General features: G+C 38.9%; 2 protein-coding genes across 4 annotated transcripts in view; both read right to left on the bottom strand.

The window, feature by feature from the left end:
- The window catches only part of LOC127454744 (protein TALPID3-like), a 176,099-nt gene extending 153,538 nt beyond the window's left edge, over positions 1-22,561 (bottom strand). For all 3 annotated transcript variants that reach the window (XM_051722119.1, XM_051722120.1, XM_051722121.1), the window contains exons 1-9: positions 21,877-22,561; positions 21,731-21,789; positions 21,591-21,636; positions 21,339-21,408; positions 21,063-21,237; positions 20,757-20,969; positions 20,133-20,277; positions 18,490-18,639; positions 7,767-7,893 (exon numbers count right to left, since the gene is read on the bottom strand). In XM_051722119.1, coding sequence (XP_051578079.1) covers positions 7,767-7,893; positions 18,490-18,639; positions 20,133-20,277; positions 20,757-20,969; positions 21,063-21,237; positions 21,339-21,408; positions 21,591-21,636; positions 21,731-21,789; positions 21,877-22,135 — 1,244 coding nt within the window. In that variant the 5' untranslated portion in view covers positions 22,136-22,561. The remainder of the gene's footprint in view (positions 1-7,766; positions 7,894-18,489; positions 18,640-20,132; positions 20,278-20,756; positions 20,970-21,062; positions 21,238-21,338; positions 21,409-21,590; positions 21,637-21,730; positions 21,790-21,876) is intronic.
- On the bottom strand, positions 1,021-4,036 carry LOC127454747 (probable E3 ubiquitin-protein ligase IRF2BPL). The gene has a single exon (XM_051722125.1). The coding sequence runs from the start codon at positions 3,680-3,682 to the stop codon at positions 1,727-1,729; it is 1,956 nt and encodes a 651-aa protein (XP_051578085.1). The 5' UTR covers positions 3,683-4,036; the 3' UTR covers positions 1,021-1,726.
- Positions 22,562-23,371: the final 810 nt, after the last annotated feature.

The following is a 23,371-nucleotide window of genomic DNA, read 5'->3' as shown; positions in this document are numbered from 1 at the left end:
TACCAGCTGAATTCTAAATGAGGAATACATCCCCTGGGCCATCTCAGGCATGTGCAAGCATTTTCCCTCTCCCGCTTTTCTTCCACACCAAAATACTCTGACACTCAGATAGAGGAACAGCTAACAGTTCCTAAATTGAGCCATAACAGATTAAGAAACAGTGTGCTGAGAGCAGGGCAATCATGTACTATTTTAACACCTCCTGAATATGTAAAACAGCATTTATCATGTGCCATTAACAGAACTTGTTGCTAAGGGAGTAACACAAACAGCACACATTAAACAATCACTTCAGCTAGCCCATGTGGCAGTCGTTAGGGCGTGCTGAATAGCTTTATGCCCTGTGGCTGCATCAAAAATGCCACTTTTAGGTCAATGTACCAGAGCTGCATGTCTGCAGCAAAATCAATTACATGAATGCAAAAGATACTGACAAAAGCTTTGAAAGAGATGCACTTAATGTGATCCCTGATCCACACTAAACAGAGCAAAATGCTTTATTGAGATTTTCCTTCATTCATTTTAATCTGAGAGGGAAATGTTGGTAAAAACAATCAAAGTGGTAATGTGGTCAATGCGAAATTAACCAAATGCATTCTTAAGTCAAAGCAATTAACAACTTCAACATATGCAAAACATCAAAAAATATCTCCATACACATAATGATGTTATTGAAAAGCATAGTAATTGTTCTAAGATGTCAAGATCAAATTACCCATTTTCTTTAGCATAGATCATCATAAAGTAATGCCAGTGACTCGACATATAAGAAATATAGATTGTGCAAATCTGCTTAAAAAAAAAAAAAAAAAAAGAAACTTTTTGTTGTTTTATTTAAAAAAAGCTCACCAAACCAATCCAGCTAACTATAATAAATACATTTTAATTCAAAAGTATAACAAAGCCAGATATAAACTGGCATTACAGATAATAATATTAACCTATAAAGCGCACTGCAAACAAAATATGGAGTGACATTTCTCATCTATCTACCTTAACAAATCAACACGCCACAAAGGGTTAGTATCAATGAATTTATTACAATTTACTCAGCTCCAAGGCACGTTACAAGTCTTCTGTTACTACAGAAATATGTATAAACAAACAGAGCATATCATGTGTCATTTACAGTATTTTTTTGCTCTACTAAAGCATCCGTGCAACTTTTAAAGCAAAATAGAGAGAATGAAAACACGTACTAAAATATATCTGTATTCTCAGACCACGGGATAGTACAAAAAAAAAAAAAAAAAAAATGACGGGACCAAGAAACAAACAATGCCCTCTCTTAGACTCACTTCGTTTGTTATACCTACGACAAAAAAAAAAAAAAAATGTATTCGTTAATAATATTTTGTTTATTTTTTTGCTTGGGTTTGTACATGTAGATGTGGAAAATAAGTATGAAATCGAATAGAAACGTTAACGTAAACCGTAAAAGTGCCGTCGTTTCCACGCACACTCTGCTTCCTCCGACACATGGAGAAGCGCGAGTGTCTCTGTACACTTGGGACTATTTCTGTAACTTCAATATTCACAACAAGTAGGGTACATCTCAAAACGTAGTGAGCTAGCTACCTAGGCGGCATCTTTACGCATGATAAACGCGTTTGAACGCAGCATTAGCGCTGCGCACACTTGTGATGCCCAAAAATGCTGTCTCGGTACGCAACTCACTAGGTTTCCAGACCTGTTTCTGATACAGGAAGTATATATATATGTATATTTAAGGGTCTCTTTCTTTCTTTACTTTGACATCCCCGGCTAAAATGGTCGCTATCTCGCCTTGCATGAACGCCCAAGGCACGTTTGACCCTACCAGGGGACACTTCTCACCGCTGGGGCAGTATACCTCTCCAGTGGCCCCCTGCGCTTTGATGCTCTCCCGGGAGCACGGGAAACAGAATTTATGGTTGGGAATAGACGGGCACTGAACGAAGTGTGTGTCTTCTAAACGTTCGTGGCAGATAGTACAACACAAGGGGCCGTTATTTGCCATAGGCGAGTCTGGAATGTTCTGAGGGTGCACCTGGTCCATGCCCTGGTGCGAACCGGATTGAGAAGGTGTTCCTGTTAGACTGATCTCCCCGTTCCGTGAGGCTAAACGCCGCTGTCCGGACACAGAAGCGGGGGAGACCGGGCTGCTACTGTTGTGTCTGTTGGATGTGGTGGAGTGCACGGAGTTGTTGTCCTTTGGTGAGTGCGCGTTACCCAGAGTGTCTGCGACCGACATGAGCGCAGCCATCGGGGACTGTCCGTTCTGGGGGGCGGATTCGGGTGGGGTGGCTCGGCTGGAGTGGACCGATCCGTGGGGTGGAGGTCCGCCGTGAGAGGCTGTGAATGATCCGGTTGCCATGGTCAGCTTGAGTGCTTCACTTTGACTCGCCATCCACTGCTGCCTCTGCTGCTCACCCTCCGCGGAGTCCGGTTCTGGAGAGGCTTTGCGTTTACGCACGCCCGTCCTGAGCGCGCTGCCCGACGCAACAGCCCGGGGCATGTTCACCAGCGCCGAGGGCAACAGAGGGCAGCTGGCGTCGATGTACGGCTGGGGCAGCATTTCACCACCGAGTCCTTCTTTAAAGAAACGCACAGACTCCGGTAGTAAATCACCCAGGAGTCGCCAGTCACCCGAACCGTGCTTTTTCTCATATTCCAGATATTTAAACCCAGAGGAAAGCCCTCTGCCAAAGTCTTTCATGCAGTCCTGATACATCTGTTTGGCCACACCAGACGCACTGGAAAACACATTACCAGATCCACTGGGGTATTCAATGAATATTTTTAGTTCATAGTCCATGCCTGGCTTAGAAATGGCATCGAAAGCAAACACTCTGCCCAAAAGGGAATGATCTTTCTTGAATCTCACATCAAACGGGGTGCAGTTGGAAAGTGTTATCAATGTTTCCCTCACTATCTTGGGTTTGTTTGACCAGTCCTCTGATCTGTTCCTCAAACTTTCACCAAGTTCTGCCAGCGCCTCTGCGTTACGCTGTTTCTCTTTCAAATCTCTCTCTTGATCAGTGCTGGACACGGATCCGGGTCTTTTACCTTGTTCTGACAGTCCGATGCTGGCCGGAGGTGGAGGGGCTCGTCCGGTCATGCTGTGCTGGGCTATACTCGCCGCTGATGGTGGGCCGTTCAACAGTGTCTGCGGAAGCAAATTCGGCGGCACACTCATCTGACCCGACACTGCCACCAGCCCGTGGGTCCGACGTGAGTTAGGGCTCTGTCTGTTCAGTTCAGGTGGACCATCGTCTGATTTGGGGAAGCCGTTTGGTCCACCGAGCCCGTTGGGAAGCCTGTGTGCGCCAATGCTGGAATAATCAAAGCGCGATCGCTCGGTATTTAGTGCGTAACGGTCCAACCCGGGCTGCTGCTGCTGTTGTTTGGATACACCATCTACGTGATTCAGCTGCACCGACTCCTTGGATGACATCCCCGCTTGTGCCTTGGCCGCAGGCGTCGGTGCGGGACCCGGGGATCTCCCCTCCTGGAAGCCATGAGCGCGTTTCAGATGGCGTGCGGTTTCAATGACAAACTCGATCCGATCCGCGCCCTCGTAGTTCACGCAACCTCTGCACACGGGCTCCGTAAAATCCCAAATCATAGCCCACGGCATACGCGGTAAATCGCACAGATAACACGACTGTCTCCTCGACGAGGAGACCTGTGCCGAAGACATGTTGAAACTGCGCTCCTCTCGGATCCGCTATGCGCTCTGAGTTGGAATTTTGCGCGCGCCTTGCCACTCGGAATGCCACCTGGCTGGGCCGGTGACGTCAGCAACACGTTCCGCAGTTCTGTTACAAAGTGACAAGCCACTTGTTGTCATGCGAGTGCGCATGCGCTAACCACTCCCTAACAAATCTTCTGAATGGACCGAGAAACGCGCACCACCACGTTGGCCCGTTTGTGCTCAGAATACACATTTGTGGGGGAGAAGATCTTTTTTTTTTCTTCTCCATAGGTTGTATGCTTTTTCCGTGCTTCTTAAGTGACCATCAGCATATATTCCAAGGTTTTATTTATAACGCCATATAATGTGTTATAAAAATGCTTACATTAGCAAAATGCATGTGTGATTTCTAATACAAATAACATGTTCTGGCAATATGTAATGCATAATGTTCTTGGGCATGTGGAATAACGTAAATGCTCCATGATGAAGTGATTTTCTTGAAAATAAACTACTGGAAGGGTGAGTGTGCTACATTTAAAACCCCTTTAAATAATATTCACCATGTCTATTGCAGCAGTTTTGATGATAAAGTGAATAAAACCAAGCAAGCTCATAATAAATGTGCTTGAAGACTCATAACTGAACCAGCCCCTATTATAGTTGCATTTAAAACCTAAACACCCCAAAAATGATCTAAAACAGCACTCCCTATGCCTATTGCAGCACATTTAATACAGACAATAAGATAGTGTGATTAAAACAAATGAAACTCTTAATAAATATGATTAATGAAGACTCGTAATTGAACCAACCAATTATATTTCTGTTTTGTATGGTAAGATTGGTCAGCTCCTCGGCTGTTTACCTTAAAAGAGCAGTTTGCAACCCCACCCCTAAAGCCCCTTTCCCAGAGACTACTCTCTGCTTAACAACATCCTGTAGACAAGGCAAAAAAAAAACTCACCCTGTTATACAACTAGATGAGAGGGTGGAAAAACAAGCAGAGAAAGAAGCGAGGGAGGTCTGGAGGAGAGAAGAAATGCCATTTATTGCAATCCCTGCATTCTGCTGGCACAGAATGAAGCTGTGCCGAATCCAAGCAAACTACCAAGTATGACCAAAGCCAATTTAGAGGATGTGATTTTCCTCCCTCCACTGAATATTATTTACACAGTATGTCAAGCTTTAAGGGGCCTGGAGGACGAGGAGATAAAATAACCACTATTGATATGCACATACTACATAGAAATAAATGTACAGTATCAGCCCTTCTAAGAAGCAGGCAGAATGGCTGCCAGCTACGAAAGCGCAAAGCCAGAGACAATTTGTACACTATTTGTGGTCTGTGCTTGTGATTCGGACAGTGTAAATGATCCTGATGCTTTTAGTTAGTGCCCCAAAATTAGCTACACAAAGAAAGGAGTGTTTGTGCCAATTATCTTTAGTGTCTGTGCAAACAGAGATAATCACATGACTTTAAAATGAAATCAGGTTTGGCTTTGCAAAAGAAAAGTCCTCAAATGTCCTTGTGAAACAGAAGAGAGGTAATATACAAATATGTACATTTTGGGGAAGAAATACACTTAAAAATATATTACATAATATTTGTTTTACATTTTTATAGCTAAAATAAAAGAACAACAAATGCACTCAAAATAATCTTTTGCAGAATGTAAAGTCAATTTGCAGTCCGACTGTAAAGGATATTTCACCTTTCGTTTCACTATCCCAGCAGTCTTCTCATGAATACAGATCACCCTTAGGCTTGGCTCTCTCTCTGACACACACACACTGGCCCTGTGCAGAATATCACCCACCCACGCTTACACACACACACACACACACACCCGCATACATGTGCGGACACAAACACACTCTGCATGGACAGTTTTCCATGTTCAGCTTTCCAACAGCTTATTGTAGGGGTTAACTCTTAGCTTCCGCTAAGTGGCTGGCGGGCTGACAGAGTGAGGGATTCTGGGAAAAGCGAGTCTTGCCAAGTACAAACTGCCAACATTAAGCAGGCCTGACAGTCCCTCGCCTCCTCCAAACCTGGCCGCCATTCAAAGTGCTCTTTCATTTGAGATGCTGGCAGGCGGCCAAATGCATGCAGATTTACTTCACCTATTCTCAGATGGAGCTGATAGAGACCGCCTCGCAGTTGCCATGGGAACCAAAGGCTGCTTGGAGACTTCCCAGAGCTGCTCAAATGTGCACGTCTCGTGTAGAGCACTCGGTAACCTGCAGATGTCTGACTTTCACTCTCCTTACTTGTTATTTTTTTTAAGGGTCTTTCTTTTACTAAGGACTAGTGACACGAAAAAAAAAAAAAAAACATCTTACAATTCCTGATGACCTCTCAACTGCCAGTAGAGAAGCCAAATAACCATTCTAAATTCATGTTTTTTAATATAAATTAGGTTTTCTTTCTCAAAAACAGATTAATCCTACTTAAAGACTGTCAGTAAACTCTCCTTTTTATCCCTTACAAAAAAGTACTGTTTCAGTACCATGGTACAGTGATGGTGTCAGATGGCAGTACCATGGTATTTTGATATATATATATATATATATATATATATATATATATATATATATATATATATATATGTGTGTGTGTGTGTGTGTGTGTGTATGTGTATATGTACAGTTACTAAATTATTAATGGAACAAGTGGTCATTCTTGCCAATGGAAAATGCAAATGTACTTTTTTATATTGTTTTGTGAATGTTGAGTAAACATTATGTAATATAAATGTTCATTTTTGTGTACACCTAATTTGCTATCGTTAAATTGTGTTATACAGATCAATATTATATCGGCCGACAGCCACCATGCTCTCTCGATGGGAGATCCTCACGAAACCTGTCAAGAAAATGTCCTGGTCAAATTTTTCTCCAAAATCAAAAGAAACAAATAAAAAATTATATTTTGAATATAGAATAAAAAATGAAGCCTATTTTTAGGGCCATTAAGATTTTTTACATTGTGCCATTATTTGCATGACAGTTATGCACATTTTACCCCCCAATTATCATTACCGCAATTAGAAAAAAAGATAGTCATTTTAAAGTATTTCTACATCACGGTAGCACTCTTTTGCTACTGCCTTACATTTTCGCTGATTTTTATTTTATTTTATATATGTAAAAAACCAAATTACTGTTTTATGGTAATGAGACTCATTATTGAAAACAATGGGAATAGTAAAAGTAAAACTTCCAGATGCACTGCAGTAAAATGTGCTCAAGTGTCCCTAATGTCACAATGTAAAACATCTTAATGGTCTTTAATGTAGGCTTTATTTTCTTTGAAATTGATTTGGGGTTAAATATGACCAGGACATTTTCTTGACAGGTTGAGAGAATCACCCAGATATCGGTATCAATATCGGCCAATAAAAACCTATATCAATCACTAATTTATTGGTCAACCACTAATTCATATATAAATTGGGATTTACATGGTACTCCAAGGTACTTCAAAGGAAAACATGGTACCATTGTACATATGGAAAACATGGTATTGCCATTACAAAATATTTACAATCTGCAGACTGTCTTCGGTTTTTCCCATGACTCTTATTTAAACCCCAATACAAATGATGTTGCTCCACATGACATTCTTCAAGGAGGCCCTCTTGATTAATGTGCAGATGAAGTGCAAAAAGTTTCTGGAACTGGATCCAGAAACATGTTAATTTTATTGAGAACCTCCCTTGCTGCACAACTGGCCAAGAACAAAGACATGGTTACGGTGTTAACCACTAATATCAATGCACTGCTTCTTGTCTGCTCATTCTGACAAATCACGGTGAGCCTCTCGGAGATCAAGACACACACTCAAACAAATCGTGCACACTTATCGTCTTTAAGTGACACTTGCTTATGGAACATTAGGAAAGCATATTTAAGAGAAAAGGACAAGATGGTCTAGCTGTGTGCCATATATAAAACAAAAGCATTCCTGTGGCCTGGGAATAGAAATGGTTATGAAGGTCCAGCACTATGGTTACACTCTGTGTACAATGAAACATGTAAGGGCCGGGGGCCGTGTGCTTTCCCGGGCTTAAAACAAGATTATTACCTTGACTGCTCTGGTTGGGCATTTTCGGCTGTTGCTATGGCAATCCTCTTTAGCCCAGAAGATTGCATGGAGCATCTCTCGGGAGATCTCTGGTTATTAGTGGTCTGGTCCTGAAGTCTGCCATTTCCTGCAAAGACAGAAGATACCACTACGATCAGCCTGTGCAACAGACACCTGCCACTGTCAGCACTCCGGCTACAGGCGACTCTTAACAAGGCCCTGTGTGTTTCAGCGAGTAATCAATTCTGCAGAAATCCAGCATGCTGTGCCAATAACCTAAACCGTAAATATGCGATATGCGTCAGCCATTTGCGAACACAAGCGAACGATTATTCTTTTGCTAGTTGAATTGTTTAAGCAGAGGGGAAACCTCATATCGTGCAGATGTAACATATCCCTGCTTTCTTTCTTTCCTGAGCTCTATTAGGAACCTTAGAGGCCGCTGAGTGGAATGTTCTCTCTGCGGCAATGTGGAATGCAGACGAAAAGAAACAAAGCTATATAAATATTCAGGACAAGGACAAATCCTCCAAAAACAACAGTACCCCGGCAGGCGAAAGAGCTCCTGACCATAATAATTTCCTTAGGGTCAAAAAGGCATTGTAAAGTGGGCCTCCTCCAAATGGAACAAGAGCAATGCTGCCATGTGCACCTCCAGTGGGCCCCGGCATCTGACGAACATCAGGCTTTGACTAAGAGGCCCTCGAGCTTTTTGAATACAGTTAAATGAGCAGCTAAAGTTTTATGATTCCATGGTAAACAAAGCATTTTGTATTGCAGCCCAGCCATGACACATAAGGTACATAAGATATTTCACAAAAGCATTTGTCTTAAGATGGTTATTTATATCTTCAGCTTTAGTGTGTCAATAGGAAATATAAATGTTAGACTCCCAAACATTTCTTCTACAAATAGAAAAGATTAGAATAGAAGAACATGGAGCCCTGCAACATATGCCATGTCCCCCACAAAGCCCCCCACTGAACATCGTGTCAGTCTGAAATTAGAGAGACAGAAGCAATTGAGACAGCCTAAATATATAGAAGAACTGTGGCGAATTCTCCAAGAAGCTTGGGACATCCTATCAGTCAACAACCAAGAAAAACTGTGTCCAGGTGTACCTAGGAGAATTGGTGCTGTTTTAAAGGCAAAGGTGGTCACACCAAATATTGATTTAGCTTTTTTATGTTTATGACATTAAGTGATAAATGAAAACTATTCATGTCATTATATTTGAAGACATCCTCACTATGCAACATTTTTCACAAGTGCCTAAAACTTTTGCACGGTACTGTATTTCCTCTGTGAGAACAAGCTGTGCCTTAAAATATCAGGTAATTTATCCCAGATCAGCTTGACTTGACACATTCTTATAGATTTGGATAGTGAAAAATAAAGTTTTTTAAATGCTTTTGGGCAGTAAGCCATTTGTAGGCTGATTCTAGTTTTCGGGTTCTGGTATCCATAAGAAGCAATGCAAAAACAATAGTGAAACAAGCGTTCCAGATAGAGAAAAACAAACATTTTAAGTGGAGTTAGTTGGAATAAAAATAAGTTCAGGCTCAACTTGTATAGTAGCTGGCTGTCATAACTAGAGGTCGACCGATAGTGGATTTTGCCAATACCGATAACTAAGGTGGAGGAAATGGCTGATAACTGATTAACTGGCCGATATTTTTTCCTCACTATGATGGGCACAGACATAGAGGCTATGAGAGTCCAAAATAAAGGAAATCCCAGATGCAGTTTATTATTCTACCAAAATCCCAATAATAACCATAAAAAAAAAACAATTATGATTTGGTGCATATTGTTGGACTTTTAACTATAAACAAGCCCAAAACACTATTTTGGCTTGGTTCCATTACAATGCTGTTTAAGTAAAACTAAATTATGCTATATATTACAGCCTATATATTCACCAGATTCAGCCTATATATTATAATTATAGCCTGTATGTTCACCAAATAAAGGGTTTTGTACATATATATTTTACCAGATGAGGTTTAATGAGGAATAAGGTTTATTATTATTCACAAGATATGAAGTTGGAGACATGATATATATATATATATATGTGCTGACGGGGTACGTTTCCATACAGTCGCATTTTTCGTATAGTTTAGATGAAGTAAAGCCATTGAAGTAATGCCAATGACCCATTTATACACCAAAATGAGTAAACGGAAATAACAGAATTGGAATAAAAAACTTTGTGCCAAAAAACTTTGTACCATAAAAGCTGAAAAACATTCTATATAATTGTTATTTCGATATATATAAATTAAAACATGAAAAACAACTGTAAACTCAAGAACTTCATAAACAAGACCGCAGTAGTCATTTTTCAAATGAATTTTGAGAGTTTTACTGTGACAGATGAAAACAAAAGCTCCCAACAGCTCTATGTGATGGTTGCCATCGTTACCACACAGATTCTGATCCCCTTCCCCAGCTGCCTCGTGACGTCAAACCCACACACGTCCACAGCTGCAAAACATCAGCTGTAATCCCGGGACTCATGGCTACACAGAGATAGTCTATTCCACTGCCTTTATAATTATACCAAACACAGAGCAATAAACAATAGTCAGCATTTAACATGAAGCTGGCACCAAACCAAGAGGTGGATTCTCAATAATAATGCTGCCAAAAACAATGCCAGACTGCAACCCATAGGGAACACAGTGTCCAGGCGGACACACACAGCTCTTAAAGGCACAGCATTAGTGTATGCCTAAAAAAGCCTATGCATATTTCACTTGGTTTCGAACACTACAGGGAAATGGCATTAAAAGAGCAATGCAGGGGTTTTTAAACTGGGGTCCAGATCCCCAGGGGGCCGTGGAAAATTTGAGAGAAAAAATATTTTACAAAATAGATTTTTTGGCAGTTAAAATTAACTTGTTAACAGAAGATATTAAAGAAATATTCCGGGTTCAAAAAGTTAAGCTCAATCGACAGCATTTGTAGCATAATGTTGATTACCACAAAAATGTATTCTTAAAAACAAATTACAAAACAATTAAGGTTAGAGAGAGGTACTTACAATGGAAGTGAATGGGGCTCATTTTTGGAGGGTTTAAAGACAGAAATGTGAAGCTTTATGAAAGCCCTTACATTTATTCTTCTGTTAAAGCCTTGTGTATTTTTGAGCTGTAAGGTTGTTTAAAATTGTTGTTTTTGCGGCAGACTACTGTTCTTAATTATTTGTCATCGACGTTTCATCGTCATGGCAACAAAGTTGTCAAATTGGATAGAATTCGATTTTATCACACTTTAAATTGTGTGAACACATATAGTTTACATCTTGTTACTATACTTTTGAAACATCATTTTACTCCCCAATCTGAAATGCCTAACGCGCTCTAAGTCCTCGTGGTGGCGTAGTGACTCGCCTCAATCCGGGTGGCGGAGGACGAATCTCAGTTGCCTCCACGTCTGAGGCCGTCAACTGCACATCTTATCACGTGGCTTGTTGAGCGCGTTACCGCAGTTAACACATTTTGTCATTATTACTCTTATTCAGCTTTCTACTTTGCTTTCGGAAATCATGAGATTAATTACGATACTTCTTTCCTACTGATAAGCTAAATTTTTATCAGTTAACAGTAAGAAACTGCTGTTAGTTCTAAAATCTCCATATTGTTTGGTGGGAAAAAAATATTTAAGTGTTCAGATTTCATTTTCTTTGCATTGTACATGTTAAAGTATAGTTGGTACTTGTGTTGTATCTTTCAAAATAGTTTTTCCTTACGACTGTCGTCTACAGCTTATCTAGCTTATTGGGGGGTTTTATGCATTATTCTCTGTAAAGCTGATTTAGAATAATGTTTATTGTGAAAAGCGCTATAGAAATACATTTGACTTCAAATGCTTCTCTTCAGATCTGACATTTACTCTAATAATGGGTAGAAAAAAAGGTACACAGTCAACTTAATACAAAATAAATATTTCCCAAATAATGTTTAAATCATGTCTTTTGTACAGTGTTAATACAAAAGCCAATGACCTATATTACATTTCGCAAACAACGTGTTATCTTGCTTTAATGCATAATATCATGCTTACTATTTGCCTCAATAAATGGGTCTTTATACATGAACATACAGTACATAGCTGCATTAATATTTTAAGAAGGGTGGGTCTTTCCCAAGATCATCACGATATCTGGGAGTCCCTGACATCAAAACATTCCTTGAAAATCCCTGCTCTAATGCATTAAAAACATTATGGGTCTAAAAAGGACCAAAGCTACCTAACACAATGCATTTGCCCACCTTGCAAGGGCCTGGCTAGTGTTTCTGTGCTCTATTAAGTAGTGATGTGCATGTGACCCACCCCCCAGCGCACATCAACAGTGATGGAGGTCTCGGCAGGTGAGGGCACTGGCTAATAATAAGGCCTGCCATTTATATCGGAAAGGGCATCCCGGCAGGAGGCAGACAGACTCTCCTGGTATCTCCCTGCTGATGTGGAGGCAATGACAAGAAGCTTTCTAGCTTTCGAGTCCCTGCACAAAATACAGTGAATGTGTTAGGTTCACAAAATAGAAACTTATTTAGTCCTAATTTTGCGGGAAAAAAGTTGCAATGAAAGTGAACGGTGACTGACGTTAACACATTCTGAGAGTCCCAACGGCAGAGAGAAAGTCATATGTATTTGGAACAACATGAATAATGATGAATGATAACAGAAGTTTCATTTTTGGGTGAACTATCCAAACTAGCCAAGTAGATAATCTTCATGGAAGCTGGGAAAGGAGACACAAGGAAAGAAAGATGGATTATGTGTATATGTGAGTGTTTGTTGAATGGACTGAGTCAGATTAATTAGGTGAAAGCCAGACATTTTTCAAAGAGGTTACTTAGATAAAGTAAACGCATATCTTGACACAGATAGTATTTGTCTAGTACAAGCTAAAATTCCTGCCCATCAATCTTTAATGAGGTAACACTACATGAATTGTTGTTGAGGGCATTTGCAATATTCATAAGCCTTAATGTACACTCAAAAAAGGCTTCTCTGTACTACCTTATTTAACTTCAAATTTACAGTACTTATTACACTTTTATCTACCTTATCTATACATCGGAAGATGTTTACTAAAATCTATAGTGTTTGATAAAATGGAAAATAAATTCGGATTAAAATCAAATCAAATTTTATGGTTATATTACATTGCATCTTCTTTTCACAAACACATAATAGTAGCTAAATTTAACACAGACCTAAAAAAGCCTTATTCACAAATCGCAAAAGTATAAGGAGTCATCCTATTGCAGATAGTTCCAAAAAGCAACTGATGGCACTAGGATGCACTGTGGGAAGACGACAAGCTGGTGGTGGGAGTGTGATGCTCTAGGCAATGTTCTGCTGGGAAACCCTGGGTCTGGCCATTCATATGGATGTCAATTTGACATGTGCCACCTACCTAAACATTGTTGCAGACCAGGTACACCCCTTCATGGCAATGGTATTCCCTGGTGGCAGTGGCCTTTTTCAGCAGGATAATGCACACTGCCACACTGCACCACATCTCACACCATCAGCACTCAGACGCTTCACTGTGTGTAGTACTCTGCTTCTGTTCATGCCATTCTAAACTAAAGTGCAAGAGCAGTGCAGATGTGTTAAGAGCCATCTGTCTCTTTACATTTAATTTTGTGACATTTCATATTTTAGCCAGCAGGTGGAGGCAAAAGACCATTTTTGTGTGTAATTTGAGCCAGTTGAGAGACACAACAGACTGATCAATTACACAAACTCAAGGCGGTTACCTCTTACTGGACTTTCCACATTGGAGAGGATAAAATGGCAGTGGAGATTGTGGTTTCTATAGTGAAAGACTCTTGCGCACCAGCTACCGCGAAATAGAGAGGAATACCCCCACTTGGATGACTATTTTTCCACTGAGAAAATAGGACGAATTTCACCAAAATGACATTCTCTCTCTCTCTCTCTCTCTCTCTCTCCCTCCCTCCCTCCCTCCCTCCCTCCAATAACTGTGATACTAGTAGTTCTGAAGTGATGTTTTTGAGAGGCTTGGACGCATCATTTGGTTTGAACCAGCAACGGCAGATTCTGATCCATCGCGTATGAAAGGAGTTCCATGCACAAATGCATTTTTTGTGACCGTACTCAGTTTTTCCTAATTGTTTTTTTAATTTACTTGTTCATTGAACAGTGAAGTGACATGAGCAGTGGTTTATGCAAAGCAGAAATAAAAATGGCTAAAAGGTATAAGCCCTGATAATTAATCCAGATCTAATGTCTCCCTCTTAATTACTCATAAACTGGTGAATATTACAAATATCCTCTACATAAAAATGTCCCCTGCATGCAGGGTTGGGAGGGTTACTTTTGAAATGTATTCACTACAGATTACAGAATACATGCTGTAAAATATAATTTGTAACGTATTCCGTTAGATTACTCAAGGTCAGTAACGTATTCTAAATACTTTCGATTACTTCTTCAGCACTGGTAGAATTTTTCACTTGTTTTGACTATAAAAACTCTGCCGGTACAGTAAGACAAAATACACGTTAAAAATACATTCTTTGAAAAACCTCAATATCTTATGCAGTGTTGTTTCTAAAACAGGATAAATCAAATTGATCTTGTTTTAAGGATTTTTAGATATTTTTACAGGAAAACAATACAAAAGTTATTATCAAGAATATGATTTTTGCCCTAATATCAAAGGTCTTACTAGAAAAAAGAAATTATGATCTAATGTGAATTTTCTTGATAAAAAAATATGATCGTGTCTGGTAACATGTGCATGTAAAATGGCTAGAAATAGTATTTTAGCTTTTTTTACACAAGGTTTATTTCGATTTCTTCTGCTCCAAACGTACTTCTCTGTCTGCTCATATGAATGTAACACATCATAAGAAAGTGTTTCACCGCAGTTCAAATGCAATATTTTCCATCTGAAAGGACTAAATATTAAATGAAACAAATGACAATAAAATGCAAAGTAATCTCTTCAGTAATCAAAATACTTTTTGAATGTAACTGTATTCTAATTACCAATGATTTAAATTGTAACTGTAGTGGAATACGGTTACTAATATTTTGTATTTTAAAATATGTATTCACGTTACATGTATTCCATTACTCCCCAACACTGCCTGCATGACACATCCTCTTCTGCTCTAGATATTGCTTCTGCATGTATTTAAAACTGCTTTGATGATGTACTTGAGAAACAAAAGGAAGCTTGGCTAAAAATAGCCTGTTTGCATGGAGAGAAAGCAGTCTGACAGCCGGAGTAATGCTGCCACTGAAATAGCAGTTGCCATGACAACCAGATTGATGTGCACAAGTGACAAAATGGAGTCAGTAAAAACAGACATCTTAAAGCAAAATTTTCCCACTGTCTCAACATACATATCCCTGGAAAAATAACAACCTGAAACCTTTGTTTTTAAACTCACTAATGCATTATGACTGTATTTCAGAATATACTTGAATTTATCAAATTTATATAAAAATTTCCTGAATTTGATATCAAATTCAGAGCAGTGCTCAACAATAACAGTGCCTTGTGTATGTACAGTGGGGTCCGAAAGTCTTGCATTTTTCTAATTTAGTACAATTTTTTCCATTGCAAATTATCAGTATAGACTCCACAAGTTTGTGCAAAACATGATGATCCATAGTAGTTTACATGGTCGACAAATTAAAAAATATTAGTGACCAAAAAATAGTGGATTCTGAAACTATTTTTATTTATTTATTTATTTTTATAAATATACATTATGACATAAAATAAAGAAATACATAATGTTCTGCACCATTTCTAGATTACTAATCAAATTTAGGTCAAAAAAGCTCATTTATGACCATGTTAATACTTTTGAAACATGAAAATAACAGACTGCATTATGTAAGCATTTTTCACTGGTGGATACAGCACACCATTGTATATCATATTTCCTGAATTTTATATCAAATTCAAGTGAAATTCTCAACAATATAAGAAGCGCATTGTGCATGTATTTGGGTCAACCGAACAATGATGAGAAAACAGACAGAACTAATGCCTTGCATGAGAATTTTCACACTCCACGAAAACACAGGACAAACACACACAGCAAAAAACTGCAAGCCATAATTAACTCTCTGTTCTCCCACACACATCCATCAACATGAGCCTGAGAAGAGAGCTCTTGCGTCTGGGAAAGCAATCCTGTGTTCACATGGGAGAAAGAGGGGGGAAGGGGGATACAGCAGCCGACAGATTAAATTCAGGTGGGAAAACCACCCCAGATTTCAGACAGACAGGCGTGTGTCAGTAACCCCATCTCTTAGCGCAAGGCACATACCTAAATTACCACCACATCTTGGAAAAAAGAATAGGGAATGTTCTGGGTGGCAAACAGCAAATTTTTCCACCAAGTACACTTCCAGAAGGTTTCAGCCAAGTCCAGTATACACAAACTGTTGCACCAGTGGTTCTTAACTGGTGGATCAAGACCCAAAAATTATCCCGGATCTATCTGGATCTATCCTATTCTGATACAACTGTGGACAGCTGGGAAAAAACTATGCTAAATGCTATCAAGCTTTAAATCGACAAAACCTACCTCCCTATCCCAAACCTTAAGCCAAAACAAAAGAAAATGTGAGATGTAAAACGCAATTGCTGAAGCAACCACGTCATTTTGTGGTGCTTCTATGACACTTTTGACACGTGTCAACTCTTCAGGATTCGTACTTGTCCTTTGCATCGCAAGAACAACACTATATCAGTTGAGCTACCGCGCAATTTGATCGCGCTTGAACAAGCTTGTAAATGTATTAGGTCATGTAACGCAAATGTTAAAATGTCATGGGCTATAGTAAAAGTGTCATCATAAGATAGCATTGTGTGAGGAACAGTGCAAAAAGTAAGTGTTTATGAACTGATAATCTGCCGTTTTACTCATGATTTGTGTGAAAGTGAATATAAGTAATTGTTTTTGCTCCTCTAGTGTTCATTTCACCAGAAAACTGCCATCATATGTAAAACGAGCCATGTAAAAAATTTTGGTTTACAGAAGTATCGCGAACAGTACAGAGAAAACGTTTTCTGTTTCGTGTTGTTGACGACAAAGGTGTGCATCCAATTAAACTGTTTTGGTGCATATTCCCCTTACAGAAAGTGCTGTGCGAGTACCATGGTACTGAAATTCATGTACCACGGTATTTACATGATACTCCCAGGTACTTCTGAGAATATCATGGTAGTACCATGGTACATGTCCAGAACCATGGTTGTTTTTTGGTAAGTATCATCTGTAGAGAAAAGCCAAATTACAATGCAAGGTAAAAGAAAATACGAAGCAGGCTACAATAAATGTGGGTTTACTACTTAAACATGGTTTGTGATGTCCAAAATGCATTTTGTGTGGTGAATTATTGGCAATTTTGTATGATAACCAATTTAGATACTGTGTTGGGTCACCACTTGATGTCCAAAGTAAAATATGTGTCCTTAAGCGAAACTAGTTACAGAACCACTGTTACACAACATTCTACACTTCAGGTGTACAGCGGGCTGTTTCATGACGCTTACTACTTGAAGACACTAAAGCAGCTGTGTTCCCAGGTCAGCCTGTGCTAACATGCTCCAAGCTTTTCCAATAACAAGCCTCGGCTCCCGACAGGAGCTGACACGGAGCAAAACAGCATGACTGAGGAGAACAGCATGAACTATTCGTATTTGCACAGCTGTTCGCCGGTGACACCTCTTTCAACACAACTGTTTTTTGCCTTAATTGGTTTTTAGTGCAAAAACGAGTCTTCAATCCAAACCAGAGGAGTGACATGGAGGTTGAATGATGGTGTCTAAAGGAAACAGGCACTTTTGTGGATGAATTACTGGTACAGAATTAGAAAACATGAGGTTCTAGCCAGAGCTGATAGTGGCTGCCTGTTTAACAGGAAACTGAAACCAGGTTGTTTCTTGGCAGAGGCAAAGCACAATAGTTAAAGCCTGTAGCCATGGAAGCAGTGCAAAATGCCATTTGAAAATTGTGATAAGACATCTGAAACTTAACCAAAAACAATATGCTGTAAAATATGTGCAGCAGTGATTGATTAAATTCTGTTGCCTTGTGCCAAAACAAGGACCATGTTTACAGTAATTTATTCTGCTATAGATAGGAAACCAATATACTGTATGATTGGCATGTAAATTAATCAATTAATGCATAGAATAATAAAAAAAAACTATAAATTAACAGCATGATCGTCTTTCGTCTTTTCATATTTCAATGTTTATATATATACTGTCTCAAAAAGATCAAATCCAAATGCATGCATCTATTCCAAGCATAACATTAGCCAAGAAAGCTTTTAGATGAAACCACCCAGACATTCTTGGGAGATATTAGGATTGACAGTTTTATGGTTTTTATGGATTATCATTACCTCTGCTTATTTTAAAATCTACAATGAAATGATGAAAAGTCAATGGAAATCTGTGTTTTTACAGTAGAGTTGTCCATGGGGGCTGTTTGTAGTGCAAAGGCAAAAACTCTGTAGTGACGCTACTGCCATCAAGTGGTTTCAATTTGAATGACAGCTTTTTCTACTGTAAGTAATACTGGTCTAATTAACCAGTATAGAACTAATTTAATGTCCACAATACATATGCCAATGTCTAATCAAAAGTGCTTTCTGCCAGTGAATAAAACAGCAGTGAAAATGCCACAGGAAAGAAACACACCTTGGTTTTTAGAGGAAGTTTTCTGGGATTTGATGGTTTTGGTTGATGATGTCCAATAGGTGGGTTTAGGAATGACCTTTCGAGGAGCAGGGGTCTCCAGGGGACTTTTATGACCACCTGTTTGCCTTTCTCTGTGTAAATCCTTTGAGACTATATATGAAACAAACCAACATAGAAATAATCAAGTCAACACCATTTGTTTGCTTAAATAGAGACAGACAGAACGATAGATAGATGGATAGATAGATAGATAGATAGAACAAACCGATAGAACAACAGACAGAACGACAAAACGATAGACAGATAGAAAGATAGACAGACAGACAGACAGACCAAGATACAACGACCGACAGACAGACCAACAGACAGACAGATAGAACAACAAACCGATAGAACAGACAGAATGACAAAATGATAGACAGATAGAAAGATATACAGACAGACCAAGATACAACGACCGACAGACAGATAGACAATATGACAGACAGACAGATCGATAGATAGACCAACAGAGAGATAGATAGATATAGATCGACAGATAGACCGACAGACAGACAGATAGATCAATAGATAGATCGATAGACAGATAGATAGACTGACAGATCAACAGATAGACAAACAGATAGATCGATAGACCGACAGACAGACAGATCAATAGATAGATCGATAGACAAACAGATAGATAGACCGACAGACAGATAGATCAATAGACAGACAATCAGATAGTTCGATCGACAGATAGATAGACCGACAGACAGACAGATCAATAGATAGACAAACAGATAGATCGATAGACAAACAGATAGATAGACCGACAGACAGACAGATCAATAGATAGACAAACAGATAGATAGACTGACAGACAGATAGATCAATAGACAGACAATCAGATAGTTCGATCGACAGATAGATAGACCGACAGACAGACAGATCAATAGATAGACAAACAGATAGATCGATAGACCGACAGACAGATCAATAGATAGACAAACAGATAGATCGATAGACCGACAGACAGACAGATCAATAGATAGACAAACAGATAGATAGACTGACAGACAGATAGATCAATAGACAGACAATCAGATAGTTCGATCGAAAGATAGATAGACCGACAGACAGACAGATCAATAGATAGACAAACAGATAGATCGATAGACCGACAGACAGACAGATCAATAGATAGACAAACAGATAGATCGATAGACCGACAGACAGACAGATCAATAGATAGACAAACAGATAGATCGATAGACCGACAGACAGACAGATCAATAGATAGACAAACAGATAGACCGACAGACAGACAGATCAATAGATAGACAAACAGATAGATCGACAGACAGACAGACCAATAGATAGATCGACAGATCGACAGACAAACAGATCAATAGATAGACAAACAGATAGATCGATAGACAGATAGACAAACAGATAGATCAATAGATAGACAGACAGATAGATCAATAGATAGACAGACAGACAGATCAATAGATAGACAAACAGATAGATCGATAGACAGATAGACAAACAGATAGATCAATAGATAGACAGACAGACCGATAGATTGACAGCATGATAGAACATCAAACAGACAGAATGACAGACAGACAGAATAATAGATATTTCAGTCACAGACTCACCTGATGCTGAACTTTCAGCAGAGGTTTTATCAGTGGTAGGCAAAGAGCCTGTCTGGTGGATTACAGAGCTTGTGAGCAGGTTAGTTTGTGTGTCTGCATTTGCACGAGCGGTTACAACATCCAAAGCAGATCCCAAAAGACGATTCTAATAAAGAGCATAAGAGCAAACTGTCCATTAGTTGAATTATATAACAGAAATCACAAACTGATAAAAACATCTAATTCATGAATTAACTCCAATCTTGAACCTTCAAAAGTCTTTGAAAATAAGATGCTATTAAAACATGTCTTCTTAAAATAATGATTTCCAATTATTTAAAGGGCTTTAAAGGGTAAATAATACAAAACTAAATTTTCTTTGATCTTCTGAAATAAGAGTTTGTTGTACTGTGTTGACACTAATATAGAGTATAGAAGTCTTAAAGGTACAGTAGCAAAAACAGCCTGTTTAACTATGAGGGTTGGGGGGGGGGGGGGATTGTCATGATAAAAAATAAATAAACTTTGAATAGCATTAAAAGTGGAGATCAGAGGGGAAAAAGGGAAAACATTCTAGAATGTGGCCCCTTTAAGACAGGCAGATTCTGCATCACTAAATCTGGACAGAGGCCTTGGCATTTTTACCTGCAGTTGGATCTGCTGACATTGGATCGTCTCCAGGTGTTGCAGTCTTTGCTGGATAAGAACGTTCAGCTGCTCTTCCAGATGGGCCGCTCTTTCTGCAGAACAGTCCACAGTACTGCCTGCTCTGCCATGCTTGACACTGGCCTCTGCGGCCTGTAACCTCTTCAATTCGGCAGTTACCCGAGAGATCTGTGCCTCCATCTCACTCTGAGCCTGGAATTTCAAATTTTGGAATTCCTTGTTATTTTCAAATTTTTCAAGACCAAGTGAACCCCGAAAAATCGTATATGAAACTATTATGTCTACCTTGATAAGTGGGAATGTGGCAGCAATAGTAGCAGCTGTTATTGCAGCCACATTTTCCGAAGTCCCAGAATCTCCCGGCGGAATACCAGGATCCGGCTGGCCTTTGGGGGTTTGAGGTCTGTCTTGATCCAACACCTGTACAGTCACGTTCCGTCTTAAAGGGGCGCTCTTGTATCTGATGTACCAAATCAAAAATCAGTTTGACCAGAAAAAAAATAATAACAACATTTGATCATGCTCAAGTATGGCTGTCATGAGAATTTAAGTAAGCATTACCTCTTCTTCAGGGCTGCCGAAACTGCTCCTCTGCCATCAGTAGAGTATCTAGAAATTTCCACGTCTTCACCTGCAATGTTCAGAAATGTCTCGTCAATTCACTTTATTGTCATTCAGCACTTGTGCAAGTGGCCTAGAAAGTCCAAAATGGAGTTTGTCCAGGGCTGAGTGGTGCAACAAGACGAACGTATTGAAATTTAAGTGCAGTATAACACAAAACTTTGTAGTGTTATTATACACACACACACACACCTTTTGATTTGGAGTTCTTCTTTGCCTGCATGACAGCTAATTGGCTCTACATGGGAAAGCAAATGCTTTAGTCAATAATCAAATGAAAAGTATTGAAACCATGCTGTCAGGAAAGAAAACAAACGTAAAAAACAACTCACTTTCTCTATAAGGTCAGCAACTTGTTTTGATGATCCACCAGTCTGTTGTCCCTCAGCCCCTACCGAATGCATAAAACATTGATTTATTGTTTTGATCACTTCGTTGTTCTATTTTATGATTTCACTGATCAGTCTAGTGGTGTTACCTCTATCTGAAGCAGGAAGATTCACAGGCAGGACAAGTGAGATCTCCTCTGTACATCCATCATTCCCAGAAGTTACATGCGCAAAGTCTGACAGTCTCCTGATGTTAATGTTATCTTTATTATAGCTTTTGTAATGGGTTTCTACTCTGGTGTGATTAAAAGCAGCTCTGGTTGAGCGAATCAAGACATCTGCAGCATCAGAACTGGATGAGGAGTCGTTTAATTGTGTGTTATTGGTCACAGACACACAAGAGTCCATTGCCACTCTTACATAAGTAATAAGACACTCCAAAATGATTTTCTGGTCCCTCTTCAGTCATGTCAACCTTTTACATGAATCAACAGTTGATGGTAATAACAGTGAACGGGTTCAGCAGTTAATTGTCACTGTATATATAATAGTCGTACCGTAAAGTTGAAGTCACCATTATTGATTATTGTGAAGTTTTCATCAGATATCTATAGATGGCATGTTTCTGTCGCGTTTGTGTTTTAAATTTCCCGCCTCAGGTGATATTTAAACGCAACAGCGTAAAAAAGTTTCTCTCTCTTTGTCCAAAGTATGCAATCTGCGCTCTGTTTTGAAGTATTTAAAATAAATATTGAAATAATTTAGTTAATCTCAGCAGCAGATTCACTTATTTCACGGAGACGGCTGTTCCTGACAACAAAAGTTGACAAAGCTGTGATCATGGAAACAACGACGTGATTACAAGATGTGTAACAGATTTCAAAATAAAAGTTTCTTTTGAAAACGTCTGGCTTTTGTTTTGGTCCTTGGCAATGCTGTTTCTGTTATGTATGATTTTTCTATGTATGTGTTTGTTTATTTATTTATTTATTTATTTGTCTATTTGTGTATCCTTGATATGGTTTATGGTTCTTCAAGTTATTTAAAAAAAATATTCCTCTCATATTCCTTTTTCTTTATTTATTAATTTTTTTTAATATTTGTCATTTGTACTTTATTTTTATTTATTTATTTTTTTTATTTTATTTTTTTTACATTTTATCTTTACTAAATGTACTTTTAGTTTAATCCCCTTGGCGTTGATTATATCTCTGTATTTTCTGTTCAAAATGTATGTTTGTTTGTGCTGCCACCATTTGGTCCTTACTAGAATATGTTCAAATGTTTCGTTGTTATAAATGTGTAAGTTATTACCCTCTAAAATGTTTGCAGATTAATACATTTGAGAAATGTTGTAATATGAACTTGTCATTTTTTGTTTTATTTTTTAATTGTATCTGACTATCTAATCAAGAAGTGAAAAGGAACAGAATGTACTAGTTTACCTAGATTTAAAGGAATATTCCGGGTTCAAAACAAGTTGAGCTCAGTCGACAGCACTTGTGGCATAATGTTGATAACCAAAAAATTAATTTCAACTCGTCCCTCGGTTTCTTTAAAATATAAAAAAATTGAGATAACGGTGAGGCACTTACAATGGAAGTAAATGGGGTAAATGTTTGGAGGGTTTAAAGGCAGAAATGT

The sequence above is a fragment of the Myxocyprinus asiaticus genome, chromosome 17, assembly GCF_019703515.2.
Source record: "Myxocyprinus asiaticus isolate MX2 ecotype Aquarium Trade chromosome 17, UBuf_Myxa_2, whole genome shotgun sequence".
In the NCBI taxonomy this organism is placed as follows: Eukaryota; Metazoa; Chordata; class Actinopteri; order Cypriniformes; family Catostomidae; genus Myxocyprinus; species Myxocyprinus asiaticus.
The sequence above is the reverse complement of the archived record's forward strand: the minus strand, read 5'-3'. Positions and strand labels throughout refer to the sequence as shown.